At 43.2% G+C, this 19,557-nt stretch overlaps 1 protein-coding gene across 1 annotated transcript in view; it reads left to right on the forward strand.

Annotated features, from left to right (window-relative positions):
• Positions 1-19,557, forward strand: part of LOC137528545 (ectonucleoside triphosphate diphosphohydrolase 8-like) — an 89,568-nt gene that overhangs the window by 43,592 nt on the left and 26,419 nt on the right. The window contains exons 3-6 of the mRNA XM_068249877.1: positions 3,246-3,363; positions 10,391-10,541; positions 16,182-16,341; positions 18,881-19,111. Coding sequence (XP_068105978.1) covers positions 3,246-3,363; positions 10,391-10,541; positions 16,182-16,341; positions 18,881-19,111 — 660 coding nt within the window. The remainder of the gene's footprint in view (positions 1-3,245; positions 3,364-10,390; positions 10,542-16,181; positions 16,342-18,880; positions 19,112-19,557) is intronic.

Genomic DNA, 19,557 nt, shown 5'->3' on the forward strand with positions numbered 1-19,557 from the left:
TCAGTGCTGCCGGAGGCATCGTCACAGATCGGCGTATGCACCTCTCCACAGAAAATGCAGACCGTCTGACTCAAATTAAAATGAATCAATCCTGGATTGGATACGACTACGCAACACTCCCGGACCCCAACCAAGTAACATGAACAGTGAACATCTGTGATGAGTTAGCATTTCCGGTCCTTGTTTATTGAACCTCTCATCTGTATTACATTTATGACTGCATGGCGGCAAAATGCATTGCTATCCGCACGCTTCTTGTCCTCATGCAAGGCCTGGGTTGCGCCTCAAAGCGGGGCCTTCCCCTCCTGCACCTCCTCCTGTTCCATCACGTGTGCTGCTGCTGGGTTAGCGTTGCCGGTCCCTTTTTACGGAACCTCTTATCTGTATTACATTTATGACTGCATGGCGGCAAAATGCATTGCTATCCGCACGCTTCTTGTCCTCATGCAAGGCCTGGGTTGTTGTGTCTCAAAGCGTGGCCTTCTCTTCCTGCGCCTCCTCCTGTTCCATCACGTGTGCTGCTGCTGGGTTAGCATTGCCGGTACCTTTTTACGGAACCTCTTATCTGTATTACATTTATGACTGCATGGCGGCAAAATGCATTGCTATCCACACACTTCTTGTCCTCATGCAAGGCCTGGGTTGTTGTGTCTCAAAGCGTGGCCTTCTCCTCCTGCGCCGCCCTCCTCCTGTTCCATCACGTGTGCTGCTGCTGGGTTAGCGTTACCGGTCCCTTTTCCTGGAACCTCTTATCTGTATTACATTTATGACTGCATGGCGACAAAAAGCATGTTACCTGTGCAAAGAAAAATGACATTTTCCGCATTTAAAAGACAGTTTTTCCTTTGAAACTTTACAATCAATTTTCTCAAAAACTATAAGCTCTTTTTTAAATATTTTTTTTCCTCTTGTACCCACTCCCAAGGTGCACATACCCTGCAAATTTGGGGTATATAGCATGTAAGGAAGCTTTACAAAGCACGAAAGTTCGGGTCCCCATTGACTTCCATTATGTTCGGAGTTCGGCGCGAACACCCGAACATCGCGGCCATGTTCGGCGAACGTTCGCGAACCCGAACATCCTGGTGTTCGCCCAACACTAACTGTTACTAGAAAAACGTTAAAAGTTTTACATCGAAATTTTGTATGCATGTGTTCCGGCCCTCGAGATTTTTCTTGATTTGAAGTGGCTCGGGCCAAAAAAGGTTGAGCGCCACACAGAACAGAGAGAAGTGAATTTCCTCAGCAACTATATGCGGAATAAAGACTTTGTATTCTGTGCTGTGCAAGAGTTCGGGTCTGATTTAAAAGGAACCCAAGGAGTAAAACCTATGGAAGCTGATATTTATTTCCTTTTAAACAATAATAGCTGCCTGACAGTCCTGCTGGCCTTTCTAGTCAGTAGGGTGTAAATCACACACCTGAAACAAGCATGCAGCTAATCCTGTCAAATTTGTTATAGACATCTGAACTGCATGCTTGTTCAGGGTCTATGGGTTAAAATATTAGAGGCAGAGGATCAGCAGGACAACCAGGCAATGTGCATTATTTAAAAGGAAATAAACATGTCAGCCTCCATATCACTCTCACCTCGGGTTCCCTTTAACGCTGCTAAGAGATCCATTGCCACATTATGGCGTTCCCAATCCCAGCCAACTATAGATTACTTGACGTTAGGCGGATAGAGGAGCTAACAGCCAGATGGAATAACTCCCTTGATAAATTTCATGATATTTGACAAGCTTGGAAACTCTGGAGGACCATAGAGGAATATGGAAAACTTGTTTGAAACTATTTTGACTTTTGGAACCTATTCTTTTCTCTATAACAATATTTGTAACAACTTGGTACTTTCTGAGTGGCTTTGTGAGTTGTGACAGGTTGACTTGATCTCTTTATTTTGTTTTTGCTGAGGTTTTATATTGTTCTATCATATATTGTGGTACAGGCATAAAAGTTATTTGTACCCATTGAAATTATTCCTGTACCACTATATACAGTAATGCTGCATTTGTATATCTATATTAAATCTTAAGGTGGCCACACACCATACAATTTTTTAAATATATGTTCAATTTAAGAATTGCAATCAATTTTTCTGACTGATTGTAACATTTCAAAAATATGACCAATGTACCACACACCTATGTTCAATTTTTTCCTCAATTATGATAAAAAATGATTGGAAACTCAGAGAAAATTGCTAGGGGGTGTATATTAATAAATTAAAAATCCAACACACACCATACAATCTTTAGTAGAAATACCCTACTGCTACTAGTAGAAATTGAAGAGAAATATCTGGCGTTCCGGATCGATTTAAATCGAAAAAAACGGGAAATCCGATCGGATTTTTCAGTCGAATGAAAAAAAAGCTTTCGATTTTTTCGAGAAAAACGATCGTTTTTATCGAATTACTGTAAAATCGGATCATTTAATTGTATCGTGTGTGGCCACCTTTAGAGTGAACTGAGGTGGACATTTTTGTCCCCAAAAACATGCTACCTTATCCGGGGGGCTAGCCGGATCATATAGCCTCAATTTCCGCAGCTCTGCACCGCCCCTGTGCCTAGATATCAGCCACTTTCACTTAGGCAGTAGGTGGCAGGTTGGGCATTAGATGGGGGGTTCGGTTTGGGCACTTAGGCATCAGGTAGGGGGGTTTGGTTTTGCACTAAGGTGGGGGGGCCTTAGGATGAGGCACTCAATGGGGAGTGCATTGGTTTGGCACTAAGAGGGGTGGTTAAGGTTAGGCATTAGGTAAGGGGGTTCAGTTTTGGCACTTGGGGGGTTAGGATTAGGCATTAGGTGGGGAGGTTCAGTTTAGGCACTTAGAAGGGAGATCTTACGTAAGAATTGGTGCCGGGTGGTGTATAGTAAAATATCGGTAATCTAAATTTGCTATTATTGGCAACGCCCAACTCATGCAATATGTACTCGGCCAATTATGCCACGGTCAGAATCGCTGATTTCTGCATTCTGGGGTTGTGATGTGACTTTTAGCACATCATAGCATTTACTGAAACTTCTGACCGGTATCTGCAGGATTTTAAACATGCACTTCTACTGTGTGATTGGATGATTAGATAACTGCAGATGTCCCTAATAAATTGCACAAGGAGTTAATTGGAGAAGGGCAGTAAAGTGTATATAATTTGCACTGGTGCCACCTGTCACTTTATATAGATGTGGCTGGCTTTATGATTGGCTCATTTGTGACGTATGTCATGGTTTACACTTCACAGTACGGCATGGTATTCGATGCTGGCTCCTCCCACACCTCACTCTTTGTCTATCAGTGGCCCACGGATAAAGAGAACGACACTGGCGTGGTCAGCCAAACACATGTGTGCGACGTACAGGGTAAGTGAGATATTTCAGTTATAACCCAGTTTGTCTGCCCCCTGCCACGACCTCTGCCTGATTACTGATCTTGTCATGGCTGCCACAACCTCTACCTGATTACCGATCTTGTCATGTCTGCACCTGCCACAACCTCTGCCTAATTACTGATCTCGTCATGTCGGCCCCCTGCCACAACCTCTGCCTGAGTACCAATGCTGTCTCAACTGCCACCTGACACTACCATGACACAATGCCTGACTGATTACCCACATTAACTTCTTCAACCTTAACGTGTCTGTAGCCTGGCATGACCTTTACTTGAAGACCCACCTTTCCTTGTCTGCTGTTTGCGATGACCTAAGGGCTCTGCCTAATTACCAACCATCACTCGCCTGTGGCCTGCCACGACCTCTGTCTGATTACTACCTTTCCTTGTCTGTAGCTTGCTACGATCATTGCCTGATTGTCGACTTTGTATTATCTCCTGCTTACCACAAACTCTGCTTGATTATTGTTCATCCCTTGTCTGTCACCTGGCACGATCTTCCCCTGACTACCAACCTTGACTTGTCTGCCACCTGCCACGATCTTTCCCTGACTACCAACCTTGACTTGTCTGCCACCTGCCGCAATCTTTCCCTGACTACCAACCTTGACTTGTCTCCCACCTGCCACAATGTTTCCCTGACTACCAACCTTGACGTGTCTGCCACCTGCAACAATCTTTCCCTGATTACCAACCTTGACTTGTCTCCCACCTGCCACAATCTTTCCCTGATTCCCAACCTTGAATTGTCTCCCAACTGCCACAATCTTTCCCTGACTACCAAGCTTGACTTGTCTGCCACAATGTTTCCCTGACTACCAACCTTGACTTGTCTCCCACTTGCCGCAATCTTTCTCTGACTACCAACCTTGACTTGTCTCCCACCTGCCGCAATCTTTCCCTGACTACCAACCTTGACTTGTCTGCCACCTGCCGCAATCTTTTCCTGACTACCAACCTTGACTTGTCTGCCACCTGCTGCAATCTTTCCCTGACTACCAACCTTGACTTGTCTCCCATCTGCCACAATCTTTCCCTTACTACCAACCTTGACTTGTCTCCCACCTGCCACAATCTTTCCCTGACTACCAACCTTGACTTGCCTCCCACCTGCCACAATCTTTCCCCGACTACCAACCTTGACTTGTCTCCCACCTGCCACAATCTTTCCCTGATTACCCAATCTTGACTTGTCTGCCACCTGCCACAATCTTTCTCTGATTAATAACCTTGACTTGTTTGCCACTTGCCATAATCTATGTCTGATTACTGGTTTTGACTTGTTTGCAGCCTGCCATGACCTCTACCTTATTTCTGGCCTTGCCTTATCTGATGTCTGGCATGACCTCTGTGGCCTGCCACACCCTCTGCTTGATTACTGACCATATTTTGTCTATTGTCTGCCATGATCTTTGCCTGATTACCAACCTTGCATTATCTGCTGCCTAACATGACCTCAGAGTGATAACTGACCTTGCCTTATGTGATGCCTAGCATGACCACTGCCTCATTACCAACCTTGCCTTTTCTGCTGCCTGGCTCGACCTCTTTATGATCTTGCCTTGCCTGCCTAATAACTAACACCTGCCTCCTATTTTTCAGTCTTTGATCTGTGGACTCTCCTTTTCTGCATTGGGCTAATCCCAGGCTGGTCACTCTCAGCTATGTGATCTGCTGTCCCCTAGCAATATTGGCCCATTAAGTCTATCTGGACGGATATATCCGTCCAGATAGACTGTGCAGCTCCTGCTGCCTGAGGCACGCGACCACGCGTGCTCCTGCTGCCTGCCATTAGCCCTCCAATCAATGAATGGGAATATACTTCCCTTTCATCGATTTAAGTCCCCCGCAGAAAAAAACGACGGTATCTTATCAGAGACCTCGGTCTTTCTGCAAAAAAAATAGTTTCCCGTCTTCTTTCTAGTTCCTGGAAGCGAGATCGTTCGCTTCCAGGACTTTTTGACTGTAAATAGTAAACTGCACTCACATACATTTTTTTATTAAATAATTACATTATATTACATTTAAAATTAGCTGTTTACCTCCCACACCAAAAATTACCCAAATAGATTTTTTAATTAAAAAAAAAAAAAATTACAATTAAAAACAAACAAACAACATAAATAGTTACCTAGGGGTCTGAATGTTTTGAAAATACATGTCAAGAGTGCATATTATTATATGTTTTTAATTTATAAGCTTGTAAATAATGATGGGCGCAAATTGAAAAAATGCCCCTTTATTTCTAAAAAAAATATTGGCACCATAAATTGTGATAGGGACATCATTTAAATGGTGTAATAACTGGAACAAATGGACAAATAAAATACTTGAGTTTTAATTATGGTAGCATGTATTAATTTCAAACTATAATGGCCAAAATCTGAGAAATAATTAATTTTTTCCATTTCTTTCTTAAAGTGAACCTAAAGGCATAAAAAAAAATGAGATGAACTCACCTGGGGCTTCCCTCAGCCCCCTGCAGCCGATCGGTGCCCTCGCAGCTCCGCTCCGATGCCTCTGCCGCCGGGCGGATCGCTGGTAACCAGTCTTATCACCCGAACGATAGTCTGTACACACGTCGGATTTGACGCGAAAACGTCCGAACGACGGAACGTTCAAACGACGGGTCGTTCGCTAAAATCCGACGTGTGTATAGGCCTTTAGAACTCAATGACTATTTGCATAGATAACAACTGGAGTTTCTTAACTCTTCCTGTACTGGAAACAAATATTAGACTTGTGTCTCTGCTCCTAATGCTTTATTTCTTAACTGTACTACACATACAAATCATTATATAATCATTTTTTTTTCGCTTCAGTGTCTCTTTAAAGGACCACTATCATGAAAAATTGTAAAATATTAAATACATGAAACCACATAGATAAAAAGTACATTTCTCCCAGAGTAAAATGAGATATAAATTATTTTTCTCCTATGTTGCTGTCACTCACAGTAGGGGGTAGATATCTGACAGGTTTTAGACTAGCCCATGTCCTCATGTGGATACTCAGGGTTTTCTTTATTTTCAAAAGCACTTAGTGCAATGCGGTTGCTCTGACCAACTGCCAGAATGGTGTGCAAACAGCAGGTAGGGCGGAACGGCCTGCATCTTTGTATAGATCCTTTGTAGGGAGAGCTTTTGTAAAGAATAAATGAAATACTGAGAATCCCCCATGATGAGATGGACTAGTCAAACACCGTTTGCATCAGTTCCGCCAGATTTGTACTAACTACTGTAAGTGACAGCAACATAGGAGAAAAGTGATGTATGGCTCATTTTACTGGAAGAAACATACTTCTTATTTGTATGTGTTTACATGTATTTAAAATTTTACGCGGTGGTGGTGGTCCTTTAAAATCCTTTTCGGCACTAGCATCGTGAGGGGGGGGGGGGGGGGGGAGTGCGATCCTTACCAGGTGGGGTGACAGATTGGCAGGGCAGGACTGATATATGGTCAGGCCCGTTTCTAGGGCCGTGTGGCTGACCTGAGCGCTGGTGGAGGGGGGCTGTAATGGAGGGGGGAGTCAGCCACGGGGAGGGCAGCCCGACCTCTCCATCCCTTCCTCTCCGCGGGCCGCCCTCCGTGCTCCCCCCTCCGACTGCAGAGTTAGCGCAGGGAAGCGCTGTAAATAGTCAGTAACTCACCTCCCTGGTTTCAATTGCGGCTCACTTGCCTCTGGTCTTCTCCTCTGCATAGACGCTTATACACACTATACTTCCTGCTAAACAGGAAGTATAGTGTGTATAAGCGTCTATGCAGAGGACAAGACCAGCGGCAAGTGAGCCGCAATTGAAACCAGGGAGGTAAGTTACTGACTATTTACAGCGCTTCCCTGCGCTAACTCTGCAGTCGGAGGGGGGAGCACGGAGGGCGGCCCGGGGAGAGGAAGGGATGGAGAGGTTGGGCTGCCCTCCCCGCGGCTGACTCCCCCCTCCATTATGGGGGGGGGGCACCTACCTGCCTACCTATACTGGGGGCAGCTACCTAATCTATCCTATACTGGGGGCAGCTACCTATCTGACCTATACTGGGGGGCAGCTACCTAATTTAACCTATACTGGGGGGGCAGCTACCTATCTAACCTATACTGGGGGACAGTTACCAATCTAACCTATACTGGGGGGCAGCTACCTATTTAATCTATACTGGGGGGCAGCTACCTATTTAACCACTTAAGCCCAACTCTTTTCGTCCAGTTGGGCTGCGCGCACTCCCGCGGGTCGCGCGCGCTCCCGCGGGCCCCCCCGTGCGCGCCCCTGCTGCTGGCCGCTAGCCCACCGATCAGTGACAGGGATTATAAATCCCTTTCGCTGATCGGACCCCCCCGGAGAAAAGCCGACAGCGTCTCTTCAGACGCTGCGGCTTTTCTGAGCTCTGGTCTCCTTTCTTCTGCCTGAGAGCGAGATCGATCGCTCCCAGGACTTTTTGATTCTGGCCATCTTGTGGCCAAATAGCAAATTACACCCAAAACACACTTGGTATTAAATAAATATATTTAAATACATTAAAAAACCCCTGTTTACCTCCCACACCAAAAAATACCCACATACAAGTTTAAATTAAAAAAAAAAAAAAAAACATAAATAGTTACCTAAGGGTCTGAACTTTTTAAATATGCATGTCAAAGGAGTATATCAATATGATTTAATAAATTATGGGCTTCTAAATAGTGATGGACGCAAAACGGAAAAAATGCACCTTTATTTCCAAATAAAATATTGTCGCCATACATTGTGATAGGGACATAATTTTAATGGTGTAATACCCGGGGCATATGGGCAAATACAATACGTGAGTTTTAATTGTGGAGGCATGTATTATTTTAAAACTATAATGGCTGAAAACTGAGAAATAATGCATTTTTTCATTTTTTTTTCTTATTCTTCCTGTTAAAATGCATTTACAGTAAAGTGCCTCTTAGCAAAATGTACCACCCACAGAAAGCCTAATTGGTGGCGGAAAAAACAAGATATAGATCAATTCATAGTGATGAGTAGTGATAAAGTTATTGGCAAATGAATGGGAGGTGAAAGTTGCTCGGATGTAAAAAAATTTCAACCCTTCGGGCTTAAGTGGTTAATCTATACTGGGGGGCAGCTACCTATTTAATCTATACTTGGGGGCACCTACCTAATCTAACCTATACTGGGGGGTAGCTACCTATCTAACCTATACTGGGGGGCAGCTACCAATCTAACCTATACTGGGTGGCAGCTACCTATCTAACCTATACTAGGGGGCAGCTACCAATCTAACCTATAATGGGGGGCAGCTACCTATCTAACCTATACTGGAGGCACCTACCTATCTAACCTATACTGGGGGGCAGCTAGCTTTGTAATCTATACTGGGGGCACCTACCTATCTAACTTATACTGGGGGCACCTACTTATCTAACCTGTATTGGAGGTACCTACCTACCTAACTAGCCTATACTGGTGGCAACTATACTGGCTACCTATATTGGAGGCACCTACCTAATTATACTGGGGGCACCTACCTATCTAACCTATGCTGGGGGTAACTATTCTGGCTACCTATATTAGCCCACTGCCTTACTTTTACACAGTTACATTACAGTTATAAGCACATTATAAGTAAAGAGAAATGTTCAGATGTTAGCTGCAAAATGTAACCCAGCTAGGAGGATGTTGTACATGTAATATATCCTGCCGTTCTGAATATACGCTGGGACCTGTTACTTCTCCATCTGTTTCTAGATGTTGGCCAGCTCAGTTCACATCGCTCCCTGCTTGCTTGTTACTGTCATCCTGACTTGTATTTATATCTGTGTCCAGTCCACACATCTGGCTTAGTCAGGCGTAACACACATGCTTCTACTGCTAATATCATGAGCAGACTTCCGCCAAGTAACCCTACCTGACAGATTCTCCTGGCCCATTGTGAGGGTCCGTTGATCATTCTCTGCCTTTTACCGCTAGCTTCCATTCTAGCGACACCTATGTCCTATGAAAATACATACAGTTACCCGATTCAAATAGACATTTCATCTGCGCTGGTTACTACGTATTCAAAAGTCGAATTTGTTATGTCTGGTTTTAAAGAGACATGATTTGTATGTGTAGGACAGCTAAGAAATAAAACATTAGGAGCAGAGACATAAGTCTAATATTGTTTCCAGTACAGGAAGAGTTAAGAAACTCAAGTTGTTATCTATGCAAAAGAGCCATTGAGCTCCACGACTTTCAAAGTTGCAGAGAGCTATGTCTTCTGAAGCTTATTATATCAACTGTCAGTCACTGTATTTTCTTTTTCTCTGCAGAGAAGAGTTCAAAAGTTAACTAGCCTGCTCTGGAAAATAATTTAGAATGCTCAGTAGTGTGTAAACTGCAAATATTAGAGAATGATGCAATGTTATAAAAAAAAAACTATATAACTGAAATAAAAATATGAGAATATTTGCTTTGCTACTAATGTTCTAGTAATTATCCGTACTACAAAACCAATTCATTATATCATCATTTTTCTTTTGCTTCATTGTCTTTAAGTAAAGTTTGTCCGCAGTTATAAATGTATTAAAGCGATGCTTTCTCCCACCTAGGGCCGGTTCTAGAAACAATGGGGCCCCTGGGCAAAGTTAGCCTGGAGAGCCCCCTCAAAATACTCTCCCGACTAAACAGCGGTATTAGGTGCCCCTTATTGCAGTCAAATCACTGTCAGACTGACAGTGGAGCATACCTGCCAGTACTACTACTCTGCCAAAGACACTAGGGAGGACACCTTGTGGGACCCTACTGGCTCTGGGGCAATTGCCCCCTTTGCCTCTATGGTAGCGCTGGCCCTGCTCCCACCCTCCCAACAGTCTTGTAAGAAATAATGACTTTAACACAGACAACTTTTAGTACATCCATGCCAGGTTTGAAAGATGACTTATGTTCTCCTGAGATCTTCATCCTTGGACAACCATAACAAACTAAGCCCAATGACTCTTTCCAGAGTTCTCTAAAGAATGAGAAATGTATTATTTTGCAGGCCCTGGGATATCGAGTTATGCCAACAACCCCCCAGCAGCGGGACAGTCTCTGGTACCCTGTCTAGAAGAAGCCATGTCCATCATCCCACCGGAAAGACAACGAGGAACTCCTGCATATCTCGGAGCTACAGCTGGAATGAGACTCCTCAAGTAAGGGGCCTGCTAAGGTCAATCTCTGCTCAGTGTTTTCAAAGCCTTGTTGGCTCCTGAATGCTCCATATTGGTCACACCAAGGTCAAAAGCATAACCTCCCTCAACGTTGACCTCCAGGGTCTTCCCAGAGATCATTCATTCTATGGTTGGGGGAAAAAAATATGGCTTTGGACTCAAGCCATGAAAAGACCGGCCTGCTACCTCATGCACCTCTCTAAGACCGAAAATAGTCTTCTACAGTGTGGGAATGTGAGTTAACGGTTACAGGAAGCCCTGAGCACTATAACCCGTTTTATAGCCAGATTTGTTCTGTCATATAAAGCAAGGCATGGTAATAAATCTGTGATTATGGTTTCCTTTACCTGGGGGGCCAATTACAGCATGTTATTGAACAATGGCCACTTGTACAGCTCGCTATCCAGTTGTAGATTCATTAACTTTATCTTGGGATTACACAAAGCGGAACTCAGTTGCACCGGTTTTATATTAGCTTTGAGATGAAGGTGTAAGAGCTATTTAGATTTCAGACAAGAAATCTGTTTCTTTCATTAAGGCAAATCTCCAGTTTTTTTTTTTTTTTCGAGTAGCACACCCCTCCCATACCCTACCTAAAAAAAGTGCCTATTGTGAATGAGAATATGAGTCTTTTGCTATGAGAAACACTTTTTTTGCTGTACCAAAAAAGTACAGGTTTAAAGAGAACCCAAGGTGGGTTTTAAGAGTCCTATTAGCACACAGAGGCTGGTTCTGCATATAATCATGCAGTGTGTCGCTAGCAGGCTGTTTACATGCAGACGGTCACTCTCCGCCGCTCCCCCCTCCTCTATAGTGCCACTCCCCGTCTGGCGATATAGAGTAGGCCTGGGAGCGGCGGAGAGTGACAGTTTACATGTAAACAGCCTGCTAGCGACACGCTACGTGTTGCCAGCACGGCAGTTTGATTTATGTGGGACAGCAGAGTGCAAGGGGAGGGGGGGGGGGGGGGGGGGGCGCGGGAACAGTATAGTAACAAAAGCTGGTGATTATATGCAGAGCCAGCCTCTGTGTGCTAAAAGGATTCTTAACCACTTCAACATTGAGGGCTTTTACCCCTTGAGCACCAGAGCAATTTTCACCTTTCAGCGCTCCTTCCATTCATTCGTCTATAACTTTATCATTACTTATCGCAATGAAATGAACTATATCTTGTTTTTTTCGCCACCAATTAGGCTTTCTTTAGGTGGGACATTATGCCAAGAATTATTTTATTCTAAATGTGTTTTAATGGGAAAATAGGAAAAAATGTGGGAAAAAATTCATTATTTTTCAGTTTCGGCCATTATAGTTTTTAAATAATGCATGCTACTGTAATTAAAACCCATGAAATTTATTTGCCCATTTGTCCCGGTTATAAAACCGTTTAAATTATGTCCCTATCACAATGTTTGGCGCCAATATTTTATTTGGAAAAAAAGGTGCATGTTCTTCAGTTTTGCGTCTATCACTAATTACAAGCTCATAGTTTATAAAGTAACAGTGTTATACCCTCTTGACATAAATATTTAAAAAGTTCAGTCCCTAAAGAAACTATTTTTTTTTTATTGTAAGTTTTTTTTTTTTTATTACAAAAAAAATAAAAAATTGGGGAGTGTGGGAGGTAATGAGTTAATTTTTATTGTAAAACTATTCTATTTGTATATGAAAAATGCTTTAGGGTGTAGATTTACTATTTGGCCACAAGATGGCCACAGTAACTTTTTGTTTATGCGACCTGCAAGCGTACAGGAAATACGCTTGCAGGAAATGTTATGAGACTGGGAAACTGATTTTTTTACACAATGATCGCTGCTTCTCATAGAAGCAGCTGATCATTGCGGGGGCTTAGATCAACGAACGGGAATGTTTTTTCCCGTTCCTTGATCTCCAGGCGAGCAAGCAGCGGTGTGCACGAGTGCGGGAGCACGCGCACGAGCGCGCGAGAGCACGGGCAGTGGCAGGAGTGCGGGAGGCACGGATATCGCCGTCCCTGGGGATGAAAGGATAGAAAAAGGGACGGAGATATCCGTACCTGTGGGAGTGAAATGGTTAAAACCCATCTCAGGTTCTCTTTAAAGAAAAAGTTTACTCTCATGTGCCACCTTGTGGCCTGATCTAAGATGACATTTTTGGCTGTGTAATCTCGGCTTTGACCTTCTTGGAGCAGATTTGTTTTTCTGCACTTTGGTCTTCCCTTTGGTTTTACTGTGCTGTCAGACTTCTGGAGGTGATTTCAGGGGGTTTACTGTTAGGGGCTGCATTTAACGAGGGGGTAGTGTTAGGCACTAGACAGGGGATGTTAGATTGGGAAAGAATAGTATTTAAAGTGAACTCAAGGTGAGAGTTATGTAGAAGCTGCCATATTTATTTCCTTTTAAGCAACACCAGTTGCCTGGCTGTCCTGCTAATCCCCTGCCTCTAATACTTTCAGCCATAGACCCTGAACAAGCATGCAGCAGATCAGGAGTTTCTGACATTTTTGTCAGATCTGACAAGATTAGCTGCATGCTTGTCTCTGGTGTACTTCAGACACTACTGCAGCCAAATAGATCAGCAGGGCTGCCAGGCAACTGATATTGTTCAAAAGTAAATAAATATGGCAGCCTCCATCACTCTCACCTCGGGTTCACTTTAAAGGGAATCTAAAGTGAGGCTTCCAAATGTATTTCCTTTTAAGCAATACCAGTTGCCTGGCTGTCCTGTTGATCTCTTTGGCTGCAGAAGTGTCTGAATAACACCTGAAACAGCCACCCATGAGGCAAACCACACTGCCCAGCATGTTATAGCTCATGATACTGAGGGGATAAGGGTAAGAACCTGCAGTATCCATCAGTATCCATACGCTCTTCAGCAAATTCTTATCTGAGTAAATGGGAAAGGTACCTGATCCTGTTCCACTTATTCCTTTACTTCCTGTCTGGGAGACCCATGTCTGAGCTGAGTAGTTTTATCACAGTGAGCTAGGTCTCCACCCCGCCCACTCAGAGTACAGAAACTGAATTTGAATCTTTGAAAAGCACCAATTTTTAAATCATTTTGTAAAGTACTTTCTAAGATAATCAAAAGTTAATCAAACCTTTCAGTTATTGTAGTTTTCATTGTGAATTTTGTCTAGCTATAGGTAATACAATATATATTTGCTGACAGCTGATTTATCAATATCTACCATACACCACTTTACAGATTACATGACATTTTTTATACGAATCCTCTTAGCACAGCTTCCAGTATACAGACTTTTGCAAAGGCATTGCAGCTAATTTTAGGAGGAAGAGCATTAATCTAGGAAAGAATTTGGTGAACATAAAGAATTTTAGAAAAAGCAGGAGAATACGCAGGGCCGGATTTACCATAAGGCACTGTAGGCATGTGCCTACAGGCGCCTGATGATAAAAAGGCAGCTCATTCCCCTTTCCGAATGCCTCCCTCCCATCTTCCCTATGCAGAGTCCTGTTGAGAGTGTAAATAAGAGATTACGCACTCTGCTCTCGGCATTCCACTGACAAGATCTCCCTTCAGTCAGGGGCACTTCTTGCTACCTAATACTGAGGGTACCTCTAGCTACCTAATACTAAGGGGTACCTGTAGCTACCTTTGACAGGCAAGGAAAGTAAGGGAGAAGTGGCAGCTGGGCTAATCGGCACACTAGTGCTGCGGTTCAGTGGGTGTTTGTAGGTCCATGTAGGGTGAAGACTAGGGTGCCAGGACATCTGTGCCTATAGGCTCCTGTGAGGTAAATCCGGTGCTGAGAATACGTGAACGCCACGTCTATGTGATTGCGCCCCTGGTGGGGGTTGAAACTAAAGCCACAGTGCTGTTTAAGCAGAGTACTAATCAGCAGTCTTGATTCAGTTAGCAGAACTACAGATTATAGTAATTAGGAGAAAAAGGTAATTGCATATGTGCCAAGGAGAGATAAATCATGAGTTAAGTTATTTAAGGAGGGATAAATTGAGAGTTAATAAATAAGGTGAGATAATTCAACAGAGAATTTTGTGAATCAGCCCCAATATATCACACTGCAAATAAGGGGCTTGATTCAGAAAAGGGTGCTAAGTAGTAGTTTGCATGTAATCCAAGGAGAGTGAAAGGTGTGTGCTTCTGACCAGTTTCACCTGACTTATATACTGGCTGCCTCAAGTCTAATGACTCATTCAAATTTAAACTGACTCTCGTCTAATTAAAATGGCAAAGCGTTGCACCTTTCACTCTCATTGAATTACATAGTAGTTTGCATGTGCTAACTACGGTGCTAAGTAGTAGTTTGCATGTGCTAACTACGGTGCTAAGTAGTTTGCATGTGCTAACTACTTAGCACCCTAGTTAGCACATCCAAAGCTTTTAGGCATGCTAACTATGTTAGTACCCTTTTGTGAATCAAGCCCCTGGTGTTAAATAAAATCCGCAGCTATTAGGACTGGGACCTACGCAATCGCAAAATGCAATCACTAGGTGCTTCTTTGTAGCAATTTAAGCAACATTTTCCAGATCGATTTCTGGTGATTTTAAGAGCCCTTTTCATCAAAGAAACGCAATTGCACTGTGTTTCTTCCCAATTTCCACTACCGCGATTCTGCTGTGTACAAGCTGTGATCTGACGCAATTTGCATCGGGGGAAAAAAGGCAAATATTGTCAATTTGCAAATCGTGGAGAAAATCGCATATCGGTGCAAAGTATAGGAGCTCATTCGCAAGGGAATTGCAGCAGGACGGCAATTGCGCTCTGGAGAAAATTGCGTTGCAAACAGATTGCACTAAGGGAGATATTCGTGGTTTCCATTTGTTGCCCTGTACCTAGCTAATTGCTATCCGCGAGCGATCGTAATAGGATCGCAAAACACTGGTAGTGGAAAGGGCCCTAAGGGCTGTTTCACATTGAAAGTCGATTTTGTGGTGATTTCCTTCACAATTCTCATTCATGGTACGAAATCGCACAGCCCATTGCAGAAGTATCTTGCTGATGTGAAACAGCCCTAAGGCCTGGAACCCACCACACAGCGCTAACGCTAATCAGAATCGCTAGCGGTTTTTAATGAGCGTTTTGTAAGCGATTTCATGAGCGTTTTCTGGCGATTTTGGTAGCGATTTTAAAAAGTGTAAGCTTTTTGCCAGCGATTGTGTAGCGATTTGCGATTAGTGTTGTTAATTCTGATTGGTCCTTTCAATTAATTTTCATTTTTTTACAGTGTACAGTAATTTAAAAACACTAGCAAATCATTCTGTAAAGCGATTCATGAGCGATTACGCCAGCGTTTATATACTTTACATTGCAGAAACACTAACGCTAACACAAAACCCTACCGCTCAAAAATGCTGCACGTCCTGCGTTTTGCAATTTGGTAATGGCAATCGCTCCAGTGGAATTTGGACCATACATTAACATTAGCTGAGCATTTAGGGAAATTGCTAGCGGTTTTAAAACCTCACTAAACGCTCAGAAAATTGCTCTAGTGGGTTCCAGCCCTAAAGCGCTGTTAAATTTAATGCTAGCGATTTCTGCAGCGATTGCGATTTCCTATTATTATTTTCGTGGTTCTGGGTAGTAAAATCGCAGCAAAATTACTTTTGAATAGTGATTGGAAAAGCGTTTTAGTTTCTCCTCTTTATCTTTCGGCGTTACAGCCTTGCGAATAAAGACGCTTCGGACAAAGTGTTGGTGGAAGTCTCGAAGACCATCAGCAGTTACCCCATTGATTTCCGGGGGGCTCGCATCATCACGGGGAATGAAGAGGGGTCCTACGGCTGGATAACCATTAATTACCTCCTGGAGTCTTTTATGAAGGTACGTGTCCCTGATCTGTGATTTGGAGACACATTTATTTCAGAACACAAGAAATCCAGCGCATGAGATTTGGGCACAGCCGGCGCCACCATAGACCGTAAAAGTTATTTCGGCTATAGCGGTGCACAGTAAGTAACTTCAGAGCTGAAGTTACTTTTAAAACACTGAACACTAATTTGGCCGCCAGCAATAGCTGGAAACCGAATTACATCATTCCCACTACCCACATGGACCTGGAGGGGGAATAGTAATTTACACCACTGGGACTTGTGCAGCAGCAGGATAAGTCGTATGTTGGCTGTATCCTGCACCTAAGCCTCCCGGCGGCGATTTCTCTCGTACGCTTTATTTCCAGATTCTAATGGTGATTCTCAGGGTGCTCATACATCATTCGATATTGCGGGCCGACCGACCTTTCGATTCATTTTATCAAATCGGAAGAGAATCAGAGCTACATCATGGCCACCTTTCAATCAATTTTCAGCCGAAATTGGCCAAGTTAAAAAAGTGAATTTAGACTCGCTTCAGAGTCTCTTTAAATGCTTTATAGAATTTTTTTGAGATTTGGTGCTCTGAAAATATTCACTAAGGTTTATTGCTTTATGAAAGTCACTAATGCTATGTACACACCATACAATTTTCTTGCATATGTACCTGCCAGATCGATTATTTCCAACATGTCCGATCTGAACCTTGATCGGTTTTCAGATCATTTTTTAAATAGTTTGTTCGATCGTGTTTTTTTTAATCGATTTTCATAGAACTGAATAAAAATCGATCGAAAAAGGTCGGAAACTCAAAAAATCGATTGAAATTCAGATCGTACATTATAGCAGGTAAATCTGCCAGAAAATTGTATAGTGTGTACCTAGTATAATGCTGGGTACACACGTTACGTTTTTTTGTGCGATAGATGGATCAGATAGATAAAATCCGTCATGTCCGATATTGCTCATGATCATTTCCGTGCTCGATTTCTCATAGCGGTGTATTGAAAAAGATAAGAAAAACTAATGAAGATAAGAGAATTTAATGTGAAATCGTGCCGAAAAAATGATCGGGTGGCTAAATCATACGAAAAAACGTAACGTATGTACCCAGCATTAGATTTGGTGTTCTTCAGAGATCTGTACTGTGGCACCAGATTTCACAGCTTATCAGTACAATGGAATCTGCAATTTGACACATGTTAAGGTGGCCACTAACGGTCCAATTTCTAGCGAAAAATCGTTTGAGCGATCAGAAATTCTGATCGGAAGTGAAATATTGTAATAAATCGTTCACTACACCATCAACCAATCTTTGCTTCCTATCTATCACAACCAACGAGAAAATCCAAATTTTGGTTCGACGAAAATTCATTTTTTTCACTTGTTCATAATCGATTGTGTCCACCAATGGAGATTATTTACAACCAATCCGATCAGAATTTCTGATCGCTCCAACGATTTTTCGCTAGAAATTGGACCGTTAGTGGACACCTTTAGTTCTATCATAAACACAGAGGCGCCAAAAGGGTAAAGCAATGTTCAAATTAAAAATAGGGGAAAAGGTACTCAATTCCCCGTAGAAGATTCCACAAGATAAATGTTTCAAAAGTATTCTTTAATAATGTACTTTTGAAACGTTTATCTTTTGGAATCTTCTATGAGGAGGTGAGTACCTCTTCCCCTATTTTTAATTTGAACATTGCTTTATCCTTTTGGCATCCCCATGTTTTTGATACAAGTATAACTAGTCCATCTTTGGTGAAAGGGTCTACCACCGTTCTTCCTGCCTACAGAGAGCAACACCTTAATCTACCCTGTGGGGATGGGTCAAGTTCCCCTAACGCCTTGAAAGTGGTTGCTTGTCAGCAACCGACCTTTGTGAGTATATCTTATATTGTTTTCTTTTTACCATATTGTACAAAAATACTACACTATAGTGGTCTCTCAAATTCTCTATTATCTTGACCCATGTTAGCACAAAACATGAGATCCCATGAGAATTGTTTTAAAGGACTCACGAGACAATTTTTTAAATCCAGTTTTACTTTTTTGGGGCTTCTTTCAGCCCTAGACTTCATTTGGGTCCATCGCCACAGCTCCTGTCCTCTTCGGTGTCTCACTAGCTGCCTCCTAGGATTGTTGACCCCTGATGGGTTGACGTGACCTGTGCATGCGTCCCAAGAGAGTATGTGGCCACGTCACCGGGAGCGTACTGCGCCTGTGCAGTAGTACTTTAGAGGCAGCAGCCAGCAGGAAACCCGAAACGACTGTAGCTGCGGTGAGGGACCCAAATGATATCTAGGGGCTGGAAGATGCCCCAGGTAAGTAAAACTAGAAGTAAAATGTTGCCTTGTGAGTCCAAGCATACCGGAGCCCAACTTGCTCTGCTTTAAAACATATCGTACTGATGGCGAAGGTTTTCTTGCAGGAGTGACAAAACATTTTGTAGAACTGAAAAAGTTGTATGGTTGTAGACACCTAATTTTTATTTGGGTAAACTGAGACCTGGATCAACGAGAACCACCACAGCACTAAGTGGTTTCCCTCAGTTCTCTTTCAGTGGACGTTGGGTACGGCCTGGGACTTCGAAGATATATGGCGCTCTGGACCTTGGTGGGGCCTCGACACAGATCAGCTTCGTTCCAAAAGTGCAAATTGCGGATGCAGCCGAGAAAGCTGATTTCAAGCTCTATGGTTTTTCCTACAGCATCTACACACACAGTTTCCTGTGCTACGGACAGAACCAGGCCCTGCTTCAGGCGCTGGTCCATGCCGTGAAGGTGAGCACTGAGCAGGCATTACAGGATGAATACAGAGAGGGATGTTGCCGCATTATGTGTTGGTCCATGGCATTGATATTTTGGTGCTAAGTGGTCTTCATCCTTTGACGTTCTACAAGTCAGAGTCTCTAATGAGATATAGTAGAATTTAAATTATGAAATTGAGTGTAAGGAAAAAAACAAGAAAACAAACACACAAATACCTATTGAAAGGGATGGCTCTGGGTCCTATAGACCCTTCCCGCTCCTCTCACGGTCCCCTCATTCTAGCGCTGTCACCAGGGGCATAACAATAGACCCTGCAAGTGATGCAGCCGCAGGTGGGCCCAGAAGCCACAGGGGGCCCCGTTTGTGTAGAAGTTTCTTTTCCCTGTTCTGAGAGACTGACAACTAAGGGGACAGAGAGTAAATTATTTCTGCTCTCTACACATTTGCTCTAATGATAG

The sequence above is a fragment of the Hyperolius riggenbachi genome, chromosome 8 (genome assembly GCF_040937935.1).
Source record: "Hyperolius riggenbachi isolate aHypRig1 chromosome 8, aHypRig1.pri, whole genome shotgun sequence".
NCBI lineage: Eukaryota > Metazoa > Chordata > Amphibia > Anura > Hyperoliidae > Hyperolius > Hyperolius riggenbachi.